General features: G+C 41.5%; 1 protein-coding gene across 1 annotated transcript; it reads left to right on the forward strand.

Moving 5' to 3' along the window:
• Positions 1-469: 469 nt before the first annotated feature.
• On the forward strand, positions 470-18254 carry tmod4 (tropomodulin 4 (muscle)). The gene is made up of 10 exons (XM_063879999.1): positions 470-585; positions 8147-8323; positions 9395-9551; positions 10978-11097; positions 14669-14761; positions 15465-15595; positions 15930-16037; positions 16280-16423; positions 16512-16656; positions 17848-18254. The coding sequence occupies exons 2-10, from the start codon at positions 8222-8224 to the stop codon at positions 17868-17870; spliced, it is 1023 nt and encodes a 340-aa protein (XP_063736069.1). The 5' UTR covers positions 470-585; positions 8147-8221; the 3' UTR covers positions 17871-18254.
• The last annotated feature ends 1352 nt before the right edge of the window (positions 18255-19606 follow it).

Raw genomic sequence — 19606 nt, forward strand, 5'->3', positions numbered from 1 at the left:
ACTTATTGTAAATGTGTGTGGAAACAATGTTATTTTATTTTAATTAACCATGAGTCGCACAACACCAACACACCAAACAAGTCATCACAGCTGACGGTAAAACTCATAATTAGAAACGGCAGTTTGAAAGTGGAAACGAGAAGGAAGCCGCTTCCGTCTCTTTCCCAAGGTACATGTCAACTCAAACCACCAGAGGTCAGCCCTTCCTCTTCCTGTCTGACAGTTTTAATTGAGTAACAGCTGAACACATGAGTTCATGCCCCACTTATCTCCCCCCCTCTCTCTCTCTCTCTCTCTCTACTGTATGTGACTCTCTCCCACTCCTCCTCCTCTCTCTCGCAGCCAAAATAATTAAATGCTGACTTCTCAAAGTGCTGTGCGTCAGCATGGCTGTCAGCATGGCTGTCTCAGCATAGCAACCCTGAAGCCTGACACAAGAGAGAGAGATAGAGAGAGAAGAGGGGGGGGGGGAGGGGGGAGTGAGTGAGTGAGGGAGAGAAAGAGAGGAGGGGGGAGAAGAGGAACAAGAAATAACTTTCTCTGGCTCCTAACTGCCTTGTGCTTCAGCACTGCGCTTCTGTGAAGGTAGGTGTGAGGCTGCTTCCTTCTGCTGCTCTGTGTGTGTTTGTGTGGCATGCAGAGGTGAAACACACTTTAATATTTAAAGGGTATTGCGGGTGGGGGGGGGGGGTCTCGTGTGTGTCCTTTGGATTTGACATGGGACAAAGCTGCAGGATGAGTGGTGTGAATTGTTGTCCCAAAAATGGAATGTTTTGTGCAGAAGTTTGGTGACTTGGTGATCAGTTGCACTTATTTTTTCTTCTCACGCTGGAAAACTGAAATACTGTCGCTCAAATGAAGCCATCAGTGTGGCATGCGGAGGGGTTAAGCCGTCCAATAGCTGCTCAATGCCGGCCCGTTAATTCATCACAGGGGATTTGGAGATGTTGTCTCAGTGGGCTGCAGAGTTTGGACAACCGGGAAGGAGCTTTACATTCGCCCTCAGCCTGAATTAAGATCCACTAGCAGCGTGTGAAGTTTGTGTATCTGTCGCTGGATTAAATTGTCTTTTTGGGACTGAAGTCTCAATTAGGGTGGAAGTGGGCAGCCTGCTTGTTGTGTAGATTTGACCTTAGTGCCTTGTTTTATTGACAGGACTGAAAAAAAAAGAGTTCCACTTGTTGCTTCTCGAGTGAAACACCGGGGGACGTTTTGTTTGACCAAATTAAGCTTTTAAAACACAACCTATGAACCCAAGCTCTGTTTTGGTCTCCACACACTTCTTTTTTTGTTGATAAAATGGTTTGCTGTGTTAATTTCCGTGGAAGTTATGACCTCACTGCAGATTAAACTCCACTGCAGTGTCTTGATGAACAGAAAAACACTTCCACTTGTTATTTGAAATTCAACTTTTACGCTTCTCCTGTGCAACCAAGCTGTTCCCTGGGCCTCATTTAGGCGCACAGTCTCAAGGAGCGAGCAACCTAAGCTGGGGAGTATTTGCACGGCTGGAAGAAGCTGACTTGTGAAGCTAAAATTAAGTCGAGGGCAGATTGGGAATGTTACACTCTGGCGGTAAGACTTGGAGAAGGCGACATGCGAATGGTGACAAATCTTCTGCGCTATCGGTGGCAAACTGGGCTAACTTCTGCTACCATTGCACAAAAAAAAATAGACCTCCCAACCCAACAAAGATCATCGGATCTGAGAGGAATGACCTCAAAGTTTATTTTCTGCTCCAGTAAAAGCAAACGCCTTGGCACAGGAGCAGGGTGTAAATCATCCCGGAGCATTTATGAGTGTATAACCTTTGTCACTGAAATCCAAACCCTTGTACTGGTCTTTGACTTATAAAACACACAGTAACTCCATGGCTGCTTGGCTCAATGCTTTACGTTTGACATAGACTGCTATTAGACGAGGATTGGAAGAAATTAACCACTTTTATTGCAGTGAATCTGGTTTTTAGTGCCTGTTTTTCCCACAGACTTTCATCCATTTGTGCTAAAATCTGTGTTTAAATCTTTACTCTGCAATCTCTGAACTCTTTAACCACTGTGGAAAAACCAACCGTAACAGATGGTTGGTGGTGGAAGGATAGAGTAGGTGGCCATAAACAGAGCAGCTGCTGTCGCTCCTGTGGCAGGAAACATTTGCTCCAAGAGATTTCTAAAGTGTTAAGTGTAATTTACGATGATACAGCCTAGTTACACCTAACACAGATCAGGTACAGTCACATTACAATTCCAAACACACTCCCTGACTCCTTTTTTTTTGGGTGATCAGCTGCTCCGATGGAATGGCAGGTCACATAACTTTGGTCAGTCCTCTGAAGCGACCTGGTTCAAATAATCTTAAAAAACCAAAGAAGAAGTTCCCTTACGTCACACAGCAAAAGAACCGCACATTTTAAAAGGTTAAACACTTCCTTAAATGCAAATTAAATACTATTAGACTCCTGTCTTAGTTCTAGACTGTCGTTTTTAACGATCAATGACCTCAGCCCTAAGGCATTTATTGCAGGAGAATGCAAAATTAATTAAGTACTGTTGTGATAATGATGACAAATTCTGATCTGACCTGCTAAGAAGAGTCACAAGCAGGTAACGTGTCCGGGTAAAATGTGCCGCTTTTTCTGTTGACGGCAGTGAGGTTGTATTTTTGTAGGCCGACCAAGTATAGCATCACAGCGGCTCCCTCGACCAGAAGCATTGGGATTTTTCCATAGGATTTGATACTTACATGCTTCAATTTAAAGGATAATCCCCACATAATAACTCCTCTTTAAAAAAAAAGTAGAAGCATGAATGCAAACACCCAAAGTTAAAAGCTATCGTTAGGATAAAGGAACTACAACACCGCTAAGCTAATGGTGGCTAATATGAGGCGTGATGACATTCAGTCGTCTCATTTAAACACTTGTTAGCCCACGTCGTTTTTAAATTCACCAACAGAGAATTTATTGAGGTATTTTAATCTTGTATTAACCACAGCCCTTATTTCAGGCATCTTACCAAAACACACGTTGACTTTTGAAGAAACTGGAGGAGCTGAAATGCTGACTTTGCACCACAGTATTTAGGAACATTTGACATGTCTGGCAAATCAGACCTGGCACTCTTTCAGATTGGGTATTAATACTTAAAGATTATACAGTATCTGTCGTTAACCCACCCCTATAAAATGGAGACATACACTTATGACCGTAGTTTATAACCATGCTTATAAGCTCATGTCACGGCTCTCATAAAGACTTCTGCAGGTGCATGGTTGTGGTTCATACAGAAATCCAGCTCGGGCTGCTGGTGACAGTTGCACGTGCCAAATGAAATGTCAAAACAATGGAAACACAATGTTGGGTCTGGATGTTTATCAGTGTGCCGCTTCCTGTTATCTACCAAAGCCCATGCAGTTATTTTGATACCTCAACTAGTTTATATTTGACTGCTGACAACAAATATTCCCTCAGAATTCAAATCTGAATCAGAATACTTCACTTTTCATAGGGAACTGAAAGTGGTTCCACTTTAGAATAGTTATATAAAAACAAGTTGTGAACATTTGAAAATACTAAATATATTCAGATAAACACCAGAAGTTAAAGAAGTGCCAAAAAAAGATCAAATTAAATAGAATTAAAATACATTTATGTAAATATAGTAAGAAAGTACAAACAAATGATACCACATTTTAATTTAGTTTTATTTAAAGATAAGAATTCATAGAAATTCAAATCAAATATAAAATTAAGGGATTTATTTTTATAAACATAAGAAGTTATACGTTAAATGTGTATTTATATGTGGTGTAATAATCTTAAGAATACAAAGATACAAGAGGAGATATACAGTTATAAAAGTTGAAAATGTAAAATAAAACTGAATAAACTAAATAAATTCATGACAAGAAATAAGTTAATGAAATAAAAGATAGAACAATAGGGTACACATTAGTGAATGAGTAAACTTGCATATTATATCTCAATTTATAATAATACATACAGTGGTCTATTAGTATTATTAGGATTCAGACACATTGTTGATGTTATCTGGATTTGTTGGAGCCCCTCAAACCAGCGTCAGCTCGAGCTCCATCTAAATATGTATAGGTCAAAGTATTTTGTTCCCCAGTTCCTTGACTGGCAGGCTGCTGGTCCGCAGTTGTCCGAACACTTAGCTCGAGTGTCAGAAGACAGACGTGCATTTAACGCAACAATAAGCGCGGCTCAAAGGCTTGACTGCGGGAGGTTCTCATGAGCCTTGTTTGGAAGGAGCCTGGGTCGCATACATTCACTGGATAATGCACAGGCTGCTCTCTATAGGCCGGCTCCATTATGGCACATTCATTTGCTCAAAGGGAATGTCCCTCAAAGTGAGAATGCCTGGATGATGCATCGATGACTTCACTTGGACTTGAGCCTTTTGACTTGAAGATACTTTAAGAAATAACGTGACTTTATTGAGTGACAGTCGGAGAAGTCCTGCAAAACTCATGTATTTTGCATATAGAAACTGTGTTGTGGCTTCAAGGTGCTAATGGTCATTCAAAACCTTTTCAACCCTCCAATAAGTGAGTTCAGATCCATCCACCACCTGGTCCCTTTGAGCTGCAGCCTCCCCCCCATCCTCTAAATCTCCTCCGTCTTCCTCTGCACTCAGCCGTGGGATCCGATGTTTGTGTCGTTGGATTTACGCATTAGAGCCACACGGCGTCGGGAAGGAGCTGCCAGCTGACAGCAGCATGTTTTCAACAGCTGTTTGTCTTCATATTTTACACAGCTTACATCTTTCTTCACACTGTTTTTTTATTGAATTTAAAGGCCATTCCTCACACATAATGCAAATAATATCCCTCTTTTAAACTGTGTGAGCTGTCATTTGTCCCGTGGTCAAATTCTTTATATTTTACTTCTCAGTTTGGTTTTATTCTCTATTTTGAGATGTTTCATTTGTTTTATGTTCTACTCTATTTTTCAAAAACAATGTGCAATGCCTTTAATACATAATTAATACCCCAGGGGGTAATACATATAAGCTTTGAAGAGGTATGGTTACAGACTCCACTTTCACCTCCCAACAGGTATTTAGAATAAATGAATTTTCCCGAAAAAAGTGAAAAAGTGCAAAAAACTAAGTTAAAGAGGAATTTGACGGATGGCGTTCTTACTATTATTATTTCAAATGTTCTATACTATATTAATATCGAGAGCTGTGTTTGTTGTGTTCTAGTAAGGTGTTGTGTTTGTTTGGTTAAATACAAAGAACAAGGCTTTATACTTTTGCTATTCTTTAATTGATTGGCAGTTATTGTTTGATCGGGCATATGGTGTGTATCCGTGTGATAGATAGTCACAAGACATGAAACAAAGTGTGTGTGTGTGTGTGTGTGTGTGTGTGTGTGTGTGTGTGTGTGTGTGTGTGTGTGTGTGTGTGTGTGTGTGTGTGTGTGTGTGTGTGTGTGTGTGTGTGTGTGTCCTTTCTAATAAAATGTAATCTGATCAGTGACTCCCACCAAACAGGCGTTACCATGAGAGGAACGAGGTGACGGACGGTCACATAGCTGGTGTGTCAGGAACAGAGGAAGATCTTTGACTTTGGTTTGAAGGAACTTTAAACGTCCTTGATTTTGTACAGGAAGTTGTTCCGTTGACCACAAACACACAAATACTCCGGCAGGGGGCAACTCCATTGGTCTCCAATAATTGCATAGAAGTCTACGAGAACATTACCCTTCTTCTCATTTGATTTATCACCTCGGTCAATATTTTTCGAATGATTGTATCGTCTCAATGGCTAGTTTCAGGTCTTCCTCAACACAGCATGGCGTTGATTTTGTAAACATGGTCCCATTTAACGTCAAAAACACGATAAAGCACCGTTGCTTGCTTTAGTCTTTGTGATTGACAGCTCGCCACCACAGCATTACCTGGTTTGGGTTTTGTCCTTCAGAGTGGGTTTTCAGTAAATGAAAGTTAGTTGTAACATGTGGTTGTTGTTGTTGTTGTTGTTGTTGCTGTTGCAGTTAGCTCCTCTTGTGCCCTTCAGCGTCCAAAAAACACCAAGATGGCGATGACCAAAACTTCAACTTCTTAATATGCAGTGTGTATTTTGACTGCCAACAGGGATAACTTGTTGGAACAGCCTTGTGTTATGATTCCCTGAGACCTTTTAGAGGCTTTCTGTCTTATGTCATTCACAACAATTACGCACCTCAGTTCAATTTATATCGTCTTAAGTACAAATCGCGAGTGGCCTGTGTAACTAAATAAGCCCCTGAGCATAAACGTGATAATATATTTTTGTGAGAAAGCTGCATGCTGTAGATAACATGAACTCTTGTTGCCATCACATTGTAAAAGCACACTGGATAAATGAGAACACATTCTGTGACCTGAGCTGTGATGTGGGGTTTTCTTCTTCTGGCCAAGTTGGGATGAAATTTGGCCTGAAAACATTAAACCTCACAAACCCGATAGCTGCATTACTCATACCCTGACCCAGAGTTATCGCTGTGGGGCTGCATTTCCCAGTCCGAGGGCCCTGCTGTGTAGTTTTGAACTTGCTGCTCTTTGCCTTTCATCCCTGGGTGCAGATATGTTTCGGGTGTGTCCGCTAATGTATGAACGAGTGTCCGTCAATGATAAATAAGGGATTGCACTTTCCACCCCTCTGCTCTCTGCATTCTGCTATTCTTAGTTTGCAGTGTGGTGAGCTAAGGGTTTAGAGTTACAAAGACCCTCTTTCCTTTACTCCTCTACCTCTTTGTTTGTCAAACAGCAGCACATCATTGGTGGTTTTTCTCCTCTTGTGAGTTTTGATGAAAATGAAGTATGTCAGTGTGTGTCCTGCAGCACACTGAAACAGACACTGCCCCCCTCCTGAGTATTGCACACTTGTTATTGGAAATGCATCTATTATTATCGTCCATTATTAAAGCTCTCTGGATGAGACGGGCGATAAGCTCGTTGAAGATCTGACACTGTTTGGCAAGGACAGCGGGACTCCAGGGGGGTCCCCAGGTAAAACAAGGACAAAGGCATTTCTAATTTTGTCCAATAGTTGGAAACCATGCGAGCGCCCTGGAGTCCTAAACAACTATAAATGTGCTGACCATGAGCTCACACATCCTCGATAAGAACAGTAACAACACAAAACATTACAGTATGATATCGTAGAATAGAATAATACTCAAACAAATACCATATATGATTTGGAACGTATATTAGAGAGTATTCTTATTTATTCTACCTACCTACCTACCTACCTACCTACCTACCTACCTACCTACCTACCTACCTACCTACCTACCTACCTACCTACCTACCTACCTACCTACCTACCTACCTACCTACCTACCTACCTACCTACCTACCTACCTACCTACCTACCTACCTACCTACCTACCTACCTACCTACCTACCTACCTACCTACCTACCTACCTACCTACCTACCTACCTACCTACCTACCTACCTACCTACCTACCTACCTACCTACCTACCTACCTACCTACCTACTACCTACCTACCTACCTACCTACCTACCTACCTACCTACCTACCTACCTACCTACCTACCTACCTACCTACCTACCTACCTACCTACCTACCTACCTACCTACCTACCTACCTACCTACCTACCTACCTACCTACCTACCTACCCACCCACCCATCCACCCACACGCTTTATCAATTAGAGACTGATCAATTAGTGGACGACAGAAATACATTAGCCATCTGTCTTGATAATCATACTTAGCTCGAAGAAACTGCAAAAATGTTCTGTTTCTGCTTCCTCTGTTTTATATCCTAAAAGCTGAGTATAACAGAAGAGGAGATGGACCTTACCGTGTTATAGCAGCAACACAATACACATATCCTTAGATTTTGTTCTGACAAATCAAGACATTTCTGTTCCTCTGGAGGTAATTGATTATGAAAATGATTGTTGATGCAAAATGGATCAAATCTAAGACTTAACAACACAATTTTAATTAATATGATGTGCAACATGATATAAGAAAGTAGGATGTAAGAGTCCTTCCTGACACTGACAACATAACTTTATAAATAGGATGCTTGGAGCCAGAGGACACACGACTCCAAAGTGCAAAACAAACTCTCAGTCTCTCTCTCCCTTTCTCCACAGTGCACTCTCGCCCAGGGGTGTGCGCTGGTGTGTATGAGTGAGTGTGTGTGCATGTGAGACAGAACACCAGGAGCCATGTCGGACCCCAGGGACATCGATGAGGACGCCATCCTCAAGGGCCTCAGTGCCGCGGAGCTGGATCAGCTGGAGTATGACCTGCAGGAGATGGACCCCGAGGTACCGGGAACACGTTTTATTTTTCTTAATCTGCTAAATGTGGGAGGCTTCGGGTCCCTTTATCCAACGCAACACGGTCAGAATCTGTAGAACCAGCATATTATTTTATAATCTCTTTATTAATGAATTAATATATTTTATGTATTGAAATTGTTTTTGGGGACAGTTGCTCCATTAATGAAATAAAACAAAATATAAATGAAAATGTGTAAAATTTTAATATGTAAATAAACATCACAAGGTAAAGTAATAATGTGCAATAATATATAAAATAAAATAGAATACAATTTACAATTTAAACATTAGAAGTAAGAGGGAGAATGTGCAATAAAAAGGTATTTAAAGGTCAAATATATCTAATTTAAGGCTGGGTTTTTTCCATTTAGTCTCTTCTTCATCCATGTGGCAGGGCTGGCCTGGACTAAAGAAATTCTCCGTCCAATTAAACAAATAAAACACAAATTGTCCTCAAAAATTCATGCAAAAGCACCACTTTATCTGGATATGTTCTCATGACTTCCTTTGGAATAAGTTAAATGACCATTAGAGCAGGCATGGAATAAGGAGAACGGTCGACTAACATGCTTAAGGTGTCGTTAAGCGAAACTCAAACCCTCAGTATGAGAGAGCACTGGGACTGAGCCCACGCAGGGATTAAATGGGTCACATAGAAGAAGTGAGCAGCAAAGGGGCTAAAGATCAATTGAAGTGGAATCAAGCGTCACTCTCTACCAGTGAAAGCACGTGTTGCCATAACAAATGAAAAAAATTCAGACAGGTGCAGCATCCATCGCCCACCCACACGTTTCCATACTCTGTGATACAGGCTGTCAGTATTGCATGGATACACTCTACATTATACCACCTCAAAAACATTAGAAATGATAGTATGTCTGACTTCATACTTGCATTAAGCAAATAGAATTTACTCGGTAATTACAGAGGTTAGAAATGAGCGATATGTCCCAAACATTTTCGATCCCCTCCGTCCCTCCTTCAGTGAATCCATCCTCTCGTGTTCCCTGGTCTTGATACCACATCAACATAACATTCGACCTCTTGTTCTCCCAGAATGCCATGCTGCCTGCAGGCTACCGGCAGCGTGACCAGACGAAGAAGGGCCCGACGGGGAACTTTGACCGTGACGCCCTGCAGCAGCACCTGGAGAAGCAGGCGCTGGAGATCGAGGACAAAGAAGACCTGGTGCCCTTCACCAGGGAGAAGAAAGGTTAGAGCGGAAGGAATACCAAGACCTCTCTGCAGCTCCACGTCGTTCAGATACTTTCACATGTTTAGCTTTTACCATACATTGCTCTTACGGCGATTTGGGTATTGCACTGGTCCGTATAGATATTCCTGTCCTGGAAGAACTGCCAAATCATATTCAATTTGACTCTTCCTGACTGTGCAGAGGCTTAAATCCCCTATAGATGTTTTCCCTCCTCCGTCACACAGCTGTACAGAGCTTGACTCTCTGCTGCTCCACTGCACAGCAACTCTGAGTGTCAGTCTGTGTGTGTGTGTGGGGGGGGGGGGGGGGGGGGGGGGCATTTCCATCAACCTCTAACAGGCAGACATGTCCAGACCTTGCAGGAAATTATTTGCCTACTAGTTCCTGCTGGAGCGTGAATTGCTTGTTGCAGATTTAAACCCTTTTATGCTAATAGGGTTTTTTTTCCCCCTTCCTGTAGTGTGTTATAGAGGTTTTAGTGCATGTAAATGGTCTGCAGATGCTAAAATCTGTGTTCCCTCCAAAGGTTTTGTTTACTTACATCACTACGTAACACACGCTCTTCTATTGGCTAGCGCTACAACACATTGTATGTAATAGGCTAAGGGGCGGGACATCTCTAAGCGGTGGACCAATCACTACAGAGCCGGCCAGCTAACCAATCAGAGCAGACTGGGCTCTGGTTTCAGACAGAGGAGGAAAAGAGGTAGCCTGCATACATCACGACCAAACGTTAGTGATTGGTTATGGCAGATGCAGAGTGGCACTGGGCAGATTCAATAATTTTAAACTTCAACAGAGTACCCGCCTTCAAGTAGAAAACAGTTGTCAATGGGGAGTGCCCAGACTCTCTGTACAAATGAAATGTAGTACAGAGAGTCTGGAAGTTACCAGGCCAGAAAAGAGGTGCTGCAGCACAGGCAGTATGAGAAGAATAAAGAGCTTTTGAACATTAAAGCATGGAGACATGTCCCAGGAGAGACAGTACATACTGATATGAACCTGAAAATAAGCAGAATATGTCCTCTTAATAAATGGCGTAGAAGGTCTGCACTGCGAGACTCTTCCATGTCCTTTCTTAAATTTGTTTTAGCAACAAGCAAAATTGTTCAGATGATAAAGCATGAATAAAAAAGATAAGAAAGCTCTAGTGGAAAACACGGCAGGTCCACAAATCCATGATAAGCACGAATAACTTGTGTTTGGGGAAACATGATCCAAACAGAACTTTTACCCAAACAGAGACGGATTCAGACTGATAAAACCCCAGAAAGATTACAAGAAAAAAAAAGCCTGGGAAACTTGATGACTGATGCAAAAATGAACACACAGAAATGTCTTCTGGCTGTCTGCGCTTGTTTCTCCTGTGTCTCTCTGTGAGGTTTCACATCTGAACTCATGTCTTCTTTATTTGTATCTGCAGGAAAGACCTTTGAGGCCAAGAAAGCAGCCGATATCCCCGAGAACGAGCAGGTGATGCTGGAGCCGGAGCTGGAGGAGGCCCTGAAGAACGCCACGGACGCCGAGATGTGCGACATCGCAGGTGAGACACTCTTTCACTGCTCCTAAGATTGATGGGAGTAGCAGTTTCACTCTTGGTCCAAAATGTTGTGCAACTTATTAAAGACTTCAATGTGTTTCAGGGGAGAGGACAGAATCTTTTCACCTGAAATGTAGCACAAGATCTGACAAGGTTACAGCAGAAAAGCAATCACTTAATACCGGAGAAGACACAGGAAAGGAAAGGGAAGGTCTCAGCAAACCAATTCTACATTGCAGGCTTTTGAAGATCAGTGGCGAGTTAATTACATCAGGTAACATCCGTATGACAATTTGCCCGACAATGGTTAAGGCGACAGGGTAGAAAATCAGAGTTATAGTGACCTGTATTTAATTAAAGGAGATTTATGATACATTTCCGCGATAGTTACTACTTCTAAGTATTTTTGTATCTTCCATGGAGTCTGTAAATGTATTTCAGAGCGCTAAACTACACCGAATATGTTTAGTCTCAATATAGTTGGAGCGATTTGTGTGTGAAAAGTCTCACACTTTAGGCAAAGGGTTATGAAAATGGGAGGAAACTGATCATGATATTCTAACTAGGTTCTTGTGTTTGGTTCCTTGTGTGAGCAATTTCCCCAATATTACAGGGGGAGGAAAATGCTGTATTGTTATTTATCAATGACAAGAAATAGTTGGTTTTTTATCTCTGGTGAAGGCCAGGTTTCATTGAGGGATATGACTGACTGTAAACCTTCTTTCATGGGAGACATTTTGACTTGTCAGAGCATAAAATAAGCAAAGACATTTCATCAAGTGTCCGTGTGAACACAAACTTCTCCTGCCGCCACATGTCTGCTCTAAAAGCTCTATTCCTTCGCAGCAGCTTCTGAATCAGATCTAGTTCTGTCACATAGACCCAGTTCTCTGCTCGTAGCTTCATATTGTCGCCCCCCCACCCTCAGTGGACCCAGGACTCCCAGTCCAACAGAGATGGGCAGAAATGCGCTGGGATCCAATTCCCCACGCTCAGCAACACAGAAATAAACAAGCAGGCCCCCGGCCAGATGGACAGGGTGGAGTGAACATGGGGGTGGTGGGGGGAGATACTGTATCTGTTTGAAACAGACCAGGGGGAACCTACTGTTCACTCAGATACTCAGGCTGCAGTTTCCTGGAGCTCACATTCATTTCAACAGACCTTGTGTAATCGCTGAGTTGGATGCATTCATCTTGACGGGTTGTCTTCGTGGATATGTAAGAGATATGTGTTTACATGATGACCCTCCCTCCTGATTTTGAGTCCATCTATCACTGTCGCCTTTTAGTTTTGCCCCAGTTTCAGCAAACACCCCAAAACATCGGGTCATTTATTGTCTGTTTACTACTCCTGCCACAGCATGAGCCATACCCACAGCCTTTAGCGTCAACAATATAAATCTGTCTTCGTTCCTTTGAAAATAACACTGAATTCAAAATATTTTAGGCAAGATTCCTGAACCAAAAATCCTTACATTTCCTGAAACGCCTTAGTAAATAACCCTGTGAGTAACACACTGACAAGAGCAAGTACCTCAAAATTGTACTTGAGTACAATTTTGAGGTACTTGTGCTTTACTTGAGCATTTCCATGTTATGCTACTTTGTACTTCTAGCCCATTCCAGTTCAGAGGTTAATGGTGTACTTCTTCTCCACCACATGTATTTAATCCCTTTAGTTGCTAGGCAGATTAGGATTAATGATGGTAAATATAATCTCCCTTAAATCAGACTTTAGTTCACCTGCAGTAAATCCAGCAGCTACCCTGCAGTATACAAAGCTATTCAAACTAGCTGCACCTTTACCAGCTCTGAGAACACTTTAATGATCAATCATTATAAAACAGATCAGAGATATTATTCTGAAATGGACCAATCAGACAATGACTACTTTTACTGTCGCTACTTTAAGTACATTTAGAGGAGAGTACTTTCTACTTTCACTGGAGGAACATTTAGAATACTTTTACTGTGACAGAGTATTCCTACACTCTGGTACTTCTACTTTACTCAAGTACAAGATCTGAGTACTTCTACTTTACTCAAGAACAAGATCTGAGTACTTCTACTTTACTCAAGAACAAGATCTGAGTACTTCTACTTTACTCAAGTACAGGAGCTGAATACTTCTACTTTACTCAAGTACGAGACCTGAGTACTTCTACTTTACTCAAGTACAAGATCTGAGTACTTCTACTTTTACTCAAGTACCAGATCTGAGTACTTCTACTTTTACTCAAGTACAGATCTGAGTACTTCTACTTTACTCAGGTACCAGATCTGAGTACTTCTACTTTACTCAGGTACAGGATCTGAGTACTTCTACTTTACTCAAGTACCAGATCTGAGTACTTCTACTTTACTCAGGTACCAGATCTGAGTACTTCTACTTTTACTCAAGTACCAGATCTGAGTACCTCTCCCAGCTCTGTGGGTCCCACTCCTCTGACAGAGAGGTAACCCTGGATGGAGTCCAGAGGAGGATTAGTCCTCAGCCCGCCTCTGTCAGGCTTTTGTTTGGGCTTTTTGGCAAACGGGCTAATGGAGATTTGGGCGGACCCCGAGACAGGGAGGGGGGGATGGGGCGGTCCAATAAGCCCCGGTGACTTAATATGTATTTATACCAACATATTCTTCATATTGAGCTTTCTAGTTGCTGCAGTGTAGTTTGTGCTGTGAAGCTGCTGTGGGTTATTCTAAGGGCCGAACCGGATGATGAGGGGGTGTTTATGGCCCCCCCCCAAACCCACACCCTGCCCCTGATCAGGCAGCTGTCTCCTTGCCTCCCTCCCCTTCCCATGGTTCCCCACACCAGGTCAGGAGACTGGTGGGAGGGGGGGGGGGGGGGGGCTGTCAAAGTGAGACACAGTTTGGCAGGTTACATCAGCAGGCCTGCCCCCTGCTGGTCACACACCGTCACAACAGGACTCTCAAAAATAACTGCTCAGTGAAGCTGTGTAAGAAATGCACTTTTTTAAAGTCATCTGAACTCTGTCTGATTTAAAATGTGTACATACAGCGTCTCTTAACCTCCAAACTTATGAAATACTGCATACATGTTAAAAATATAACCCTGACTTGCAGAAAACCTGCCTCTAAAGTACATTTTCAACATGACAACATTTTATTTTATTTGGTTTGAAATTAAAGTTACTGTCCTTATGTTAGTCTCTAATTCTCTTAATATGACTGGTCTCTTTTTGGTTGCATCTTATAGTAAAGCCTCTTTTGTATATTATAAACTGTATATTATGCCCCTGTCTGAATTTGTGGTTGAGCTGCTCGTACTTCAGTCTTTTTAATTTGTGCTCTCATCTCAGGAGTAAATATTAATAAAGATGTTTTGCAACACCTTTCTTAGTTTGTCTGACGACTGCAAATACTTCTAACTTTGCATATTCACATACAAAACATGGGATCTGCTAATCAAAAGCAATGCAGTGCTGCAGAATAAACTCTGAAGCTGGGAAGACGTTTGCATTGTTACTTTTTTATCAAATATATAACTTGTCTCGGGGATATCAGTGCATGACGTGATAGGTGTTGTATTCATAGTGTTGGTTTCCCCACAGCTATCCTGGGGATGTACACGCTGATGAGCAACAAGCAGTACTACGACGCTCTGGGCTGCACCGGCACCATCGCCAACACAGAGGGCATCAACAGTACGTATGACGGCATCTCACGAACAAAATGATCCATCTTTGAAGGGAAAAATAGTCTAGAAAACCCTTTTTTTGGGGTACTGGGGTCTGACTCGCCTCAATTCTTCCGTCATTCACGAGGAACAAAAGCAGTTCTCAGAATATTCAAATATAACAAAAAGATGGCGTTCAAAAAGACTTTTACCGCCTCCCCGTCCAACCATCCTCCGCTGTGTCCCATCGTCCTGCCACATATAGACACGTCGTATGAGAGGGAGTTAACTCTGGTTTTTAATGATATAAATTAACATGTTTTCAATCAAATAATTCATAAAAATAAATAAATAATTAATGTAATTAATATTTAAACAATCATTTTTATTAAAGTAAAATGATTCTAACTAATCCCTAAAATCACGAGTAAATGGAAAGTAAACAACCGGTCGGATTGTTGTTTACTTCGTCAGATAATTCCTTATGTTGTTATTTCGTTACGGAGTTGAAAGGTATCTTAAGATTTATATTTAAATAGCCCTTCATTTTTAAATGCATCTTAAATGTCCGGACTAAAAGAAGCTGCAACATGTTGAGGTGTGTCTTATCTTAGACATCATGAAGGTGACATTCAAATGACATTTTCTCTCCTTTGTTTGACATCCACATGACTTGAAAAGCTGGAGCCTGAGCCCTGTTGTTGTTGTTGTTGTTGTTATCTTATTTACAGGTGTAGTGAAACCCGATCCGTTTAAGATCTTCCCCGACGAGATGCCCAACCCCACCAACGTGGAGGAGACGCTGGAGAGGATCCACAACAACGACAGCAGCCTGATGGAGGTCAACCTCAACAACATCAAGGTCAGCAGAACCAGAACTCCTTCATTAGTCCCACGGAGGGTAAAGAGACACGACTGAAATAATTACCCAGTGGAAGAATAAAAGAAGCAGGTAGCAGCATTATAAAAAACAAGTGGAACAAGAAGCTGCAGAATGACAGAAGTAAACCGTATTACCGAGTATAAAGTAAACAATGCACAGATTGGTGTTACACAATTTTTGGCACGGGTGTTGGGTGGTGGTCATCCTTTGCCCTTCTGAAAGTGATTCTGAACCGCGTGCAAAGACACACTACATCGTTTTCCTTGTTAGTCAATAAATAAAGCTTGTTAAATTCCATCCTGTCTCTCTGCAGGACATTCCCATCCCAACGCTGAAGGAGATCTTCGAGGCGATGAAGGGGAACTCTCAGGTGGAGTCTCTGAGCATCGCTGCCACGCGTAGCAACGACCCTGTGGCGTATGTGAGTATGGCGTATTCAAGAGGACAGCTGTGTGTTTTCTATTTCTCTGACGTCAAACGGAGATATTTTAAACTGATAAGCTGCATCTCTGCCATTTATACCTTACTCCAGTGCTGCATCCACAAAATGACCATTTCATTATCGTTACTCACCCCTTTACCTCTAAGAAATATGTGTGTGTGTGTGTGTGTGTGTGTGTGTGTGTGTGTGTGTGTGTGTGTGTGTGTGTGTGTGTGTACCAGGCATGTGCAGAGATGCTGCAGGAGAACACCAGCTTGCAGAGTCTTAATGTCGAGTCCAACTTCATCACTTCTGACGGCATGATCAAGATCATCAAAGCCATGGCCAACAACGCCACCCTGGTGGAGCTCAAGATCGACAACCAGGTCTGAAAGTCAGAAACTGCACACCTGAACATAGGAGGACGGGGATCAGGTGCGGTTTGGATGTAACCCTCTCTTCCCTGTGCCACAGAGGCAGAAGCTGGGAGACTCGGTGGAGATGGAGATCGCCTCCATGTTGGAGAACAACTCCAGCATCCTCAAATTCGGATACCACTTCACCCAGCAGGGGCCCCGCGCCAGAGCCGCCATCGCCATCACACGAAACAACGACATGAGTGAGAACCATCAGAAACTCATATAGAATCATTCAGAGATAGAAGATGTATTTCCAAATCCTGCTGAGGCATTCCTCCTTTAATCCTAGATATATTCTTAAGGTGATAGTACACTGACTCTTATTGTCTTAATAACGACTGTGGAAATTCAGGTCCAAGTCCAAGACTACAACTAGATTTTTAAAGTTTCCAATGAAGGCTCAGCATAGCCGTCGCTCAACTCAACACCATGTGAGAGAAACATCAGAAACCTAACAATCTCAATCTCAGTCAAATAGTTTAGGGAAAAGAGTCAAGATAAATCCAGGATTTTTTCCAAGACATTAATATTTGCAAGTGTCTTTCTAGCTGAGTTCTGACTCATCCAATCATTGAATCGGATTTAATTCAAGGCTTTATTCTCAAATGCACAGAAGCTACAGTGTAGATATGGCAATTAGTCCCAGGCTCCTCCAACAATCAGAATCGGTTTTATCACCAAGTAGTTTTACACATACGAAGAATGTTTTGGTATATGTGGTGCATACAAAGACACAGAAAGCAGAATACATAGCAAAACAAAGCAACGAATTGTCTGTGTCACTAACTCAGTGCTTGTATTGCACCATGGTCTTCTGGTGAAATGGGAATGTAAAGGTGTGTGTCGTCTGCATAGCGACGACATCAGGACATGAGAGAGAACGCTCTGAAAGTCTCAGAGAATCATATAGGATTATCCAAAGATCGACGATAAATCCAGAGATAGTTTCTAGGACTTAAGTCTGAGGAATCCGTGATATAGAGAAGGTGATAGTAGGCTGGCTTTGTAATTGTCTTGTCACAAATAAGAACACTCTTCTTTAACAGCCATGTAAAATTATGAAGCGATTGGAGCGTATATTAAAGATGCATTTCGCAAGATTAGTGGGTAAAATCCAGCAGAAATCAGAAAGGATGGGTCACATAATAAGATTTAAATGGCATTAAAGGTGATTTTCTTAGGGGTGAAACATGCATCTTGAGCAACCATCTTTCTAGCCTCATTTTGTGACATATCTCATATCACTTTGACTTCTATTGCTGTATTTTAAACCTGTCTTTGTTCTATACTAGCTTGTTATATGATACATTTTCTTGCTTTTAAAGACTATTTTTAATTGCATTTTAATTGCAATTTTCTGATGTTTTCCTTTCCTCTTTTTAACCTTGCAGTTCGCCAGCAGCGATTAAGATGAGAGCATCATGGAGCACAGAGAAGGAGATCCAGTTCGGCCCCGCGGGGCCTGCAGACAGACTTGGTGTCACACTTCTTCATTTGGAGCGCCGTCGCTGATCGAATCGTGCACGGTGTAATCAACCTAACATCCATGTCCCACCATTTCATTTCATTTCCCGCAGCCAGCTTTTTGTAGACTGCTGAATCCATCATAAAGGCATGTATAGGTCACAAGCAAAATGTGAAGTGTCTTTTCTTCTTCCTTCTTGTGCTTTTAGTTTGTGCATCTCCAAACATCATCCTAAACAAGAGGCTCTCATCCATACAGACATTTTAAATGTGGTGCTACCTGTGGGAAGGAGACAATCTGTAAATACTTTAAATAAAAATATATATTCAAGTATCTTTTGGACATGTTTGGCAACCTTAATTGAATTGTTTCTTCGCCTCATCTGACATTTTTGATTGGATATATTAATATCACTATATTGGTTTAATGCACCAAAGAAGCACAGACCTTGATGCATGTCATTATTGATGAATACAACAGGACAGAATTGTTTTGCAGAGCCTAAATGAACTTTAATTGTGCCGTTTTCTTTTTTATCAGGTCTGAATGTACAGGAAATACAGGTTTCATATGATGATCTCAATCAAATAATCTAAAATAAAGAAGAGTCAGCCAGATATGGTGGACAGGTCCATCATTTACAAAATCCCAACCAGGGGTGGAAACAAAGAATACTGTGCTTAATTTAAGTAGAAATACCAGAGAAGCACAGACTCATGTCCTTATCCATGTCTAAAACAGGACAGCATTGGTTTGCAGAGGCCTAAACGAACTTCTAATTGTGGCGCTTTATTTTGTATTGGTTGTTAATTAACTGGAAATACAGGTTTCATATGATCACATAACAAAAACATAAGTGTAAGCAATACTAGATATATAGTATAAGCATCAAAAGATACTTGAAGTACCAAAAGTAAAAGTATTGTTGTGTAAAATGACCCATTTCAAAACCATATATATTAATTATTAGACTATTAGTGATGTATAAAATGTGAATCACTTGATGTTACACCTGGTAAAGTTATTTTAATGACTTTTCACTCTCCTAGGTAGCTTAATTTATTATAAACTAGTGTCTAATAATCATTTATTGTTTGATTTATATATTGAAAATGATCCAAATGTGCAAAATTAAAACCATAAAATAAATGTAGTGATGTAAAAAGTGCTAAATGACCCTTTTCAAAGTAACCCTCTGAACCCTGTTTGTACTAAACAGGGTTCAGAGGGTTACTTTGAAATGGGGTTACCTGTTAAGAAAATATAAATCAGAAAAGTAACCTGATTACTTTCCATTACTTTTGGATGACCTCAACACCAAAAGCAATGCAAATAAATACAAGAAAAAACACCAATTAGATGTTTGAGTGTATTCAGTGAGAAATCTGATACCTCTCTCAGACTGTTAAACATTGAGACGTAAAATCCTCTTGATATTGACATTTCCGCAGCATTCAGGGCCTTACATGTAAAGAAGCAGGGCTCTTTAATCCCTTAAAGTCTCTCCTGATCCTCTGACTTCCCTCAAGCACCTGAGCTATTTTTACCCCGCGACCCCCCTGCTGGGAAATGAGTTCACCGGGCTTGAGTTACCTTCTTCCAAAAATAAGAAACTTGAAGAGGGTTGCACACGCGGAGATTTATGAGCAGAAACAGCTGCTAACCTCGGAGGATTCTGACAGCAT

This window comes from Eleginops maclovinus, chromosome 3 (assembly GCF_036324505.1).
Source record: "Eleginops maclovinus isolate JMC-PN-2008 ecotype Puerto Natales chromosome 3, JC_Emac_rtc_rv5, whole genome shotgun sequence".
NCBI classification, from domain to species: Eukaryota; Metazoa; Chordata; class Actinopteri; order Perciformes; family Eleginopidae; genus Eleginops; species Eleginops maclovinus.

Excerpts from the sequence above, each read along its gene's own strand:
- tmod4 (XM_063879999.1), top strand. The coding sequence starts at position 8,222 with ATGTCGGACCCCAGGGACATCGATGAGGACGCCATCCTCAAGGGCCTC. Across the intron at positions 11,098-14,668 it reads CGAGATGTGCGACATCGCAG|CTATCCTGGGGATGTACACG; the intron begins GTGAGACACTCT and ends GTTTCCCCACAG. Across the intron at positions 16,657-17,847 it reads CACACGAAACAACGACATGA|TTCGCCAGCAGCGATTAAGA; the intron begins GTGAGAACCATC and ends TTAACCTTGCAG.